This window comes from Lactuca saligna, chromosome 2 (genome assembly GCF_052625555.1).
Source record: "Lactuca saligna cultivar CGN05327 chromosome 2, ASM5262555v1, whole genome shotgun sequence".
NCBI classification, from domain to species: Eukaryota; Viridiplantae; Streptophyta; class Magnoliopsida; order Asterales; family Asteraceae; genus Lactuca; species Lactuca saligna.
Genome location: NC_136418.1, coordinates 31,805,964 through 31,815,248, shown reverse-complemented (window position 1 = coordinate 31,815,248; position 9,285 = coordinate 31,805,964). Strand labels below are relative to the sequence as shown.

Sequence of the window (9,285 nt, the reverse complement as noted above, 5' to 3'; positions counted from 1 at the left end):
CAACAAACATGTTTCAAGCTTTTTACTTATAATAGTCCAGGAATGAAGTAACCTTGCTGGATATATACTTGAACCCTTCTTCAATACACTTTGTCATAAACTTGTTCTTTAAGATTCCACATTCTAAAGAAGAAATAAGCTCATAAATGATGCAAGGCTCAAAACAAGTGAGAGGAGGCTAGGTTTTCTCAAGGAATGATCTTAAGTGATGGAGGTTGGTCATGAGAGGGTTTCCTATAAGTTAGAACCCTTAAATGGGGCTCAAAGCCGAAGACTTAGGGTTTTGATCTGCCATGATTACGCCTCGCATAACCTAAGTTACACCATGCTTAGCACATTAGAAACACAATCCACACTTAGCAAGTTATGCCGTGCATATGACAAAATCCCAAATTTTCTCTTCAACTTCAAACAGTCATAACTTCTTCATTTCAACTTCGTTTTCGGTATTTTTTATATACACGGAAAGGTATTGAAGAGCCCCACAATTGTATCTAATTACTTTCGACTTAAAACATACCGAACTAAAATCCTTAATTCAAAAAAGAAGTCTAAAACATCACTTTTCTCATTTTACCTTTGACTCCAAAACACAAACCAAGGGCTTAGATCACATAACGAATATTATCAACATCCAATAGAGTGTAAACCATATTCCCTTGAAGCACAAAGCATTTACTTGATCCATTTATTGTCCAAAATCCGAAAATAAGAACTTCTCGAAGCAGGATGTTAGAACTTTCCCCCACTTAAACTGGATTTTATCCTCAAAAATTTGTCTTGGTTAGAATCTCTGAAACAATACCAATATATTCCATAAGCCCCTCTAATCATTTCGAAATCAAGGCATCTTATAATGAAAACTTGAGAGACCACTTGGAAACCCACCGTTGCCAACAAACAACCCAATAACTTGGAAATACTCAACCACAACAACTATCTATCTCTCCGTAACTGCAAAAACTTGATATACTTCAACTACTTTTTAACAATGAAAATGGAACAGATGCCCTAAGGTATATTTGTCATTCAAAGAAACATACTACAACTTCATAAGACATGAAAACTAACGCTAAAGTTACAACAAATCAGTGGCGTGATCACGTGCACGGCTTAGCCGCTTCTTCCTATATCTCCATGCCACCTGAATGGTTGATGCCGCCACACCTTGCCAGTATGGAGATTTGTTCCTGAAGTTTCCAAAATGTAATAATATTTAAAACCAATTTCACATTCATTCAACTTTCATTTTTTTTTTTTCATTCCTATGAATTTCGCAATTGTGTTTTACAAATAATCTTTATTTAAGTGATGAATAGATAACTGTGCTTAAGATTTATTTTTGTCGTTTGTGAGAATATTATCACTTTTTAAATGTAATATTATTATAAGCTGTAAATTAACAATACTTTCTTACAAAATTTTGAAAATAGAACTACATGACTCATTAAAATATTTAATATTATGAGCACTAAGCCTTTTCATCATTACCGACGCGTTATTTGATTAAAAACCTAATTTATTTATCACTTGAACATTTTCAGTCAATAAAGAAAAATAAAGGAAATTAGATTTTTAGTCCCTGAGTGTAGCTGTTGATATTTGCAATTCTGGTTCCAATTTCCAAAAATTTCTCTTGTATTTTTAGTCATTATTTTTTGGTTTGTGTTCCAAGTAAAAATGACAACTTTTGGTGCACCGTAAAGCTGTTCTTGCAATTTTAATCCCATTAATAGAGTTTTTTATTTAAAACATGAAAAAATATATAACTTTACAAAACCACAAATTAGGACACAATTTTCTAGAGAAATATTTTTGGGGAAATTTTTTAAAAATTCAGCTATATCTAGAAGAAATAAAAAAAAAATACACAATAAAAGCATCTACAAAGTACGTACAAACTAAAATCCAAAATTTATAAATAAAAAAATTGAAAACTATATATAATAATTTTTTCTTATTTAATAGAATAACTGTTTGAGGTATGTGAGTGGAAGAACCGTTAAGCTTGGTTACTATTTAGTGACATTATCCCAAAAGGTAAAAATTACCCAATTTATTTTCATAAAAATAGCACAAAATTGTAATGATAAGTGGTTAAATAATATGTAAAAGATGAATTATTACCCAATAGCAAACTGAACACGAACATTCTTCAAAAATCCATCAAAAAGTGTGATTACTTCTTCAAGATCTTCAGCCCGAAGAACAAATGCCTCCACATCTTTTAAGCATTTCACTGTCCTATTGCTAAGCAATCTGTTTCCTTGTTTTCTTTGGTTTCTTTTATCTAGAAGAAACATTTTAAATTTAAAAAAAAAAAAAAAAAAAAAAAAAAAGATATTTTGCCATCCATTCCTAACTAGTTTATATCTATTTATACCTTCAAGGCACCATTTGAGAAGTTCTTCACCACATACATCACCTTCCAACAATGAAACTTTATTATTCCCATTTTTTTCAATGCTTTCCATTTTTCCTCTTACAATAAAAGTCATCTTTGTTACAAACCCTCCTTCATATAAAATTGTGCATCCTTTGATGTAAGTCTTTTGCCTTAGCCTTTCACATATTGCATCTAAGATTGGTTCATCCAGAAGTGCGAAAATTTTCACCTACAAATATCCGTAAAGTTTAGATGTATTATTTTAGAGAATAATGAGACTTTTCTACATAAAACCCAGTGTAATTTATAGCATCTTACTTATGTTTTTTCCTATTAAAGTATTGTACATAAAATATCTACCCTAATATAGCAATGATTTGGTTGGGTTTTACAAAGTACAATATCTTAATATCAAAAAGTTTTAAAGTACAATTGCCATAAACGGATAGAGATGTTTTAAATTAGAATACTACAATTGATTATCTTGCTATTTCAAAGTAAAGTTACAGTTTTAAGGGTTAAATGCAAGAAATAGCAAAATACTTTCATTTAACTGTTTGTTTATAGCAACTTACTTTCACTTTTTTTTTTTTCCTATGATGGTATTATATTTCTAAAAATCTATCCAATTATAGCAATACTGCTATGATTTGGTAGAGTTTTCAAAGTGCAATGTATTAATATGAAAAAAGTTGAAAGTTGAATGCTAGAAATGGGTAGAAGGTTACCTTGCTATTTCAAAGTGGAGATATAGATTTAAAGGTTAAATGCAAGAAATAGCATTATACTTTCATTCATTTGTTTTTATCTATCCAATTATAGCAATGTCATCGAAAAGCTTACAAAGCAATTTTCACTTGCTATAAATGGGTAGATTTTTTCAAGGAGCAATATCTTAATATGAAAAATACAGAAAAGTAGAATGCTATAATCAAGTAATCATGATCAAAAGGAAAGTGGGATCTTACTTTCTTGACAAACTTAAAAAGGTGGCGACGAATATCTCTTTGCAAGTCTTCAGGCAGATTCTCCATCAGTGTTTCTTCATCCACCCCTCGGGTAGCTGCCCAATGGTAACGCTCTGACTCTCGAACTTCTCTACACATAAAAAAATGGTCAAAGTCAACCTTTGACCAAATAGACAACAAAACTACACTTAGACTATGTTCGGCGTACTAGGTGAAAAGCTAGTTGTTATATGAAAAGCTAGCTGCTAGCTGATTAAAATTGACGTTTGGTAAAACTAGCCGATAAGTAGCTGAAATATATAAAAGAGTAAATTACACGAATGGTCCCTATGGTTTGGGGTAATTTGCATGTTTGGTCCTTAACTTATTTTTTTTAATTCAAAAGGTCCCTAATGGTTGTTTTTGTTGCGCGCTTGGTCCCTAGCTTACCTAAAAAGAATATTTTGCCCTTGATTTTTTAATTTATTTAAATAAACACACCCCCAACCCCAACCCCACTTCCACCTCACCTTACCTTACCTTACCTACCCTACCTTATTTATATAAATTAAAAAATCAATGGCAAAATAGTCTTTTTAGGTAAGCCAGGGAACAAGCGCGCAACAACCATTAGGGACCTTCCTAGTTAAAAAAATAAGTTAGGGACCAAACATGCAAATTACCCCAAACCATAGGGACCACTCGTGTAATTCATTCTATATAAAAGAACATAAACAGACATTTAAAAGAATATGTTTTTATACTCAATTAAGGGTATATTTGGAAAAATTTTAAAAAGCTCCTGAAAAGCTAGTATAAGTAGTTTTTTAAAAAGTTAGCATATGAGCTACTTTTTGGCTTGTCAAACACGACAACTTAAAAAAGCTCGAAAAATAAGCTAGCTGTGGCGTGCCAAACACAGCTTTAGTAAAACTAGTTGATAAGCTAGTGAAATAGAATATGTAAAATGACATAAAAGGCCATGTAGAATAAGAATGTTTTGATACCTTCGTATCATATCTGGGAGACGTCGATGACTCATCCACTCCTCAACATCACGTCTTCTAAGTGACTTTTCAAGTCGTCTAGTATAATATTAAAACAAAGCAAAGTAATGATATTTGATATGATGAAAGAATGAGGGGTTAAAAGTAGCATAAGTGTGATAGTAAAAGGGGTACCTTCGTCCAAGACCTTGAAGAAAGTTCTGCATGTTTCCAATAAGAAGGGCAAAAAGTAGAAGGCCAAGTCCAATGATGCCCATCGTAAAAAGGACTTCCCCAACAAAGTAACTTGGAGTTTGATTCCCACCTAACGTGCTGATTTGCTTGTAACAATCATCAACAAATGAAAAAAAAAAAATTAATATTATTTAACTTCATGTATATATGCAAGAAATAAAGACCCAATCATGGTATTTTGTCATTTTACTATTATGCAGACACCATTTCCATAATTTATACATTTTCTGCCATTACACAGGGACCATTTCAGTAATTCTGCAAACTAATAACACACGGACCATTTCTGTAATATTTGTATTTTGCCCACCAAAGACCATTTCTGTAATTTTACTATTACACAGGGACCATTTCTGTAATTTTGATTTCCTGTTATCACAAAGGGGCATTTTCTGTAATTTTACTATTTCACAAGGACCATCTCTGTAATTCTAAATATTAAAAGAAAAACAAAAAACATTGTTGTGATGTGACCTTAGGAATAAGTAGAAAACAATTTAGGTAAATGTTAATGTATATATAATATGGTATAAAAAACCACAATCCCCTGATTTATATTGTCAATAACATTTCATATAGGAAACAAGTAAGGAGAAAGAATTTAATACCTGAAGCCCCCAAAAAGAGGAGTAGACATATCTTGTGATGAAACTACTTTCAGTAGTGAGATTGACAGCTGTCATGTAAATCCCATAGTTGAAACCATCTTCACTAAAACAAGCACTCGAATTTCCATCTTTTTTCCACTCATTCCATATTTCAAGATTACCTTCAAAACCCCTATAAACATAATCATTCCCATGCCCACAATCTATAAACTTCTTACAATCCATGATTCTAGAATCATGACAGCTGTCTCGAAGGCATCTGTTCACCCTCTTCAAAGGAATTATAAGAAAAAAAAAACAATTAGAAAAATGTGTTGCAAAGTTTTAGAAAACATTATATGATACGAGTTAAAGGAATTCATCATAATGATGATGTCACCCACCAGTAACCCTAACATATACCAGCATGAACCAATAACATGACCCGCCAAGACAAAAGTCAAAAGATTGATGACAAAGTTTGCCCATGTTGACTGAAATATGAATCCACTTGAAGATTGTCCACCAAGAAGAGGCAGAAATCGGTATAATCTTGGAATGTATTGAATAAGAATAACTGTTTGAAGGAGAAACTTTGCATAACTAGCCCCTGGTGATGAAACCCCATTTGGTTGCACAAATAATACAATCATCTGTTGCAATAGATAGTTTATTATCTTATATGAGGAAAAAATAATGCACAAAATGATTTTATGGTTGAAAAAGAGAATCTTGCCTGAGGAATTGGGAGTACAATAAGTAAGTCAAGGAAGAAAAATCCAGAAAGATAATGTAATGCGATTTTTGTATGATGTTTAACCAAGTCTCCAGCTCCTACAACTCTTGATTCAGGTGAAATGAATGCTAACTTGAACTGAAAAAGATGTATTCTCAAGTCTAAACAACCATTTGTATATTGAAGGAATGTAAAAAAGAGGTGATTATATAAGCAGTGGTACGTTTACCTCCATAAGAATGCGCATCAAGTATATAAAGTCTGTTATGCTTCTGGAAACCACAAGGATTATTGCCATTGGCCAATTAATTACTACACACTTGTAGTCCTGCTTCCAAAAAAGATGATAATCAAAAGATATTATGCCAATTCACAAGCAAAGATACAAAAACATTCACCTTGACATCATACTCTGGGACATGTTAATGTTCAATGAGAAATAATACGAATCAATCGGCAAACTTTAGATGAGATGGAACTAGTTCTCATGCTAATCAGCGTTTAAATGAGTTTTGAGGTAGAAATAAGAAAAATGGCTTTGAGTTGTGTTATTTAAGTGAAGAAAGAGTATTTTTCTTAACTCAGACAAGTAAAAGAGTTGGCTTTTACCAAGAAGTTGACCTTTTTTGTCTGTCAAATATGTCCATGTAATAGATATAAACAATTAATATTTCCAAAATAACTTCAAATCAAGATTGAGTTTTACCTTCTTCACTGACAACAAGTAAAAGAATAAGGGGTCTATGAAAATGGCGAATAAGCAAGAAATGAGAAAGAATTTGTTCAGCTGCTCAACATATTTGTCATGTGGATTCATGACACCAAATGCAAATTTTTTTAGTAAAGATAACGTTTCTTGTGTCCACCCCCCATGTACAAGTACAACACCATCATTCTGCAAAAGAACACAACAAAATGATTGTTATGATGAATAAAAGTAGTTTTTTCAATTCAATGCAAATGAACACTAGCTATAAGTACATGAGGTCGAGAGTTTTACTTCATTATTAGAATCTCCCGATTGATTGTTATGATTTCTAGTATACAAGGGACTTGTAGAGGAAACATGACTTATTTCATCAGAATTTACTTCATTGGAGCTCACTGGGATCGATATTGAAACACTTTTGCTCCTGTTTGAAAATTTTCCATTTCGACTGTAGTCTTCTACATCATCTTTTCCAACTGTGTCCATCAATCAAATCTCAAGTACAACAGCTTCCTGAAATAATATAGTATCAAGCAGATAGGATAGAAGCGAGAGAAATTGAACAACAAAACTAATAACACTCTCTCAAAAGTAATGTTAGGCAACACATTCAGTCTACTCGACCACATTTCAGAAGCACTCAATCACCATGTTCTTACATTCTTCAAGTGAAATTGAACTTAGTTCACGATCAAAAGTGAAGCATATTCAGCAATTTAATTACAGAAAAAGAGAAAATCGTCAGAAGCCAGAGGAAATTAAGGGCATACCTGTTTAATGCCTCTGATTAACCTCTATCAAACGAAGAATGGGGGAATTTACAAGTAGCTATAAAAATGTGTGTTTAAATAAGAGGATGATAAGAAACAGCCAAATGAAAGGAGGAGACCAAGATTTGAGAAGGAAATGCATTGATTGCACGTAGATTTAGGGCATCTGTATGAGGCTCGCAAGTTGTAATTGATCAGATCAAGTGGACGATGGAATTTTGGAAATGAGTAGGAGAATGCAATTGCGACGAAAGCATTCAAAGTTGACTATACGATCCACTAAAACCATACATACCCACCGTTTCTCTTTGAGAACGTGACCATGAAAGGTCAGTCAACGCTCAACACAATCTCCTTCAAATTTTATTGATTTATAGTAAATTACACAAATGGTCCCTGTGTTAAAGGGCACCCTGGCCAGGCGCCGAAATCGTCCATTTGCGTGACGTTTGATAGATGCTAGAGATCTATACTAATAAATAAAACTCATTTTCTGTCACATGTCATGTTCTCATTGATTTGAATATATGGCATTTTAATAGATTTTTAAAATTTACTTATTTCCACATGTAATTTTCTGATTTGTTTACATATCACAACTTATTTCGGCTACAATATTGAGAGAAATAAATGTTTATTTGAAAAAGAATTGATATATTTATAATGTAATAAATATCATAATTAATGAGAGCTCTAAAATTGATATTGATATTAAATATTGATTTTAAATTTAAAGTTTAAATATTGATATTAAATTTTTATTTTTAATAAACCTGTGTAGTACACAGGTTTCATACCTAGTATTGAATACATCGAGCAATACACAGAAATATAACACAAGCATTATTTTTATGAATAGTATATATTACATTGTCTTATTGTAATACTAGCATAGCAAAAACAAACGACATTTTAAACATCGATAACCAAATAACACTGCAAATCAATCCTTTGTGTGAATCTCGGATTACATTGCCAATTCTGACTCCCATTTCCCTGAGAATACATGCGATTTAAAATGTCAACAAAATGTTGGTGAGTTTATAGTTATCTATGATTTGAAAATACTTTTACACGTTGTGTATATTTTTCATAAGTATTTTGTTATTTGTTAAGATGCTTTTTTTTGGAATTTTGTTAAATTTATTGTTTCTTTACATTCCTTTAAAGTATATTCTTTACTATATGCGTACTATTACTACTTCAAGGCTTTCCCCTCTAAGTAGTTCAATTAATTAAGGATGGTGGAGCAATGTTACAATGACTTCCCATAATCGAGCTTTTGAATTGATATTTGCCCCGCACAAGGCTTCATCGGATGTCCTAATATATTAGAAAGTTGTCCATGCTATGAATCAACCAAAAAGGTTGTAGCTAGCAACCGTATGTAGGGGTGTCAGCTCCGTATAGATCTATACATATATTTCTCATTCACTTAAGATTTAACGATTATAGGTCGGGATCAACTAAAGTTTAATTAGCTAATTGATGAATAGTTGTCTTATTAACATCTGTTTGATTAGCCTTATAGTATAATTTTGCATTGATAACCTTGTTTACATAATTATATTTAACTATATAATTATATTACTTTAGTTGATTTGAATGGGTATTTGGGCAGAGTACTGCCTAGATATATGATTATTTGATATAGTTTGGCCATGATAATGGCTAGGCATAATATTATTCTAAAGATTTGGCCAAAGTCACTACGAGTCATAATATTATCATAAATATTTATGCGGTATAACAATTAGGCATAATATTATCCATAACATTTAGGCAGAACTACCAGACATAATATTATCCTAATGATTCAATTATATCAATGTTGTATAACAAATCATGATATAATATCTAATGATAATTTTAGAAATTAGTAATTTATTAACTAGCATGTATTAGCCCT

At 31.8% G+C, this 9,285-nt stretch overlaps 1 protein-coding gene across 1 annotated transcript; it reads right to left on the bottom strand.

The window, feature by feature from the left end:
* Window positions 1–968: 968 nt before the first annotated feature.
* On the bottom strand, window positions 969–7,641 carry LOC145030840 (putative cyclic nucleotide-gated ion channel 20, chloroplastic). The gene is made up of 13 exons (XM_078979267.1): window positions 7,377–7,641; window positions 6,898–7,119; window positions 6,604–6,792; window positions 6,127–6,225; window positions 5,898–6,035; window positions 5,566–5,814; window positions 5,183–5,452; window positions 4,515–4,660; window positions 4,341–4,418; window positions 3,355–3,484; window positions 2,384–2,615; window positions 2,128–2,290; window positions 969–1,190 (listed from the first exon to the last, which is right to left on the bottom strand). The coding sequence occupies exons 2-13, from the start codon at window positions 7,090–7,092 to the stop codon at window positions 1,079–1,081; spliced, it is 2,001 nt and encodes a 666-aa protein (XP_078835393.1). The 5' UTR covers window positions 7,093–7,119; window positions 7,377–7,641; the 3' UTR covers window positions 969–1,078.
* Window positions 7,642–9,285: the final 1,644 nt, after the last annotated feature.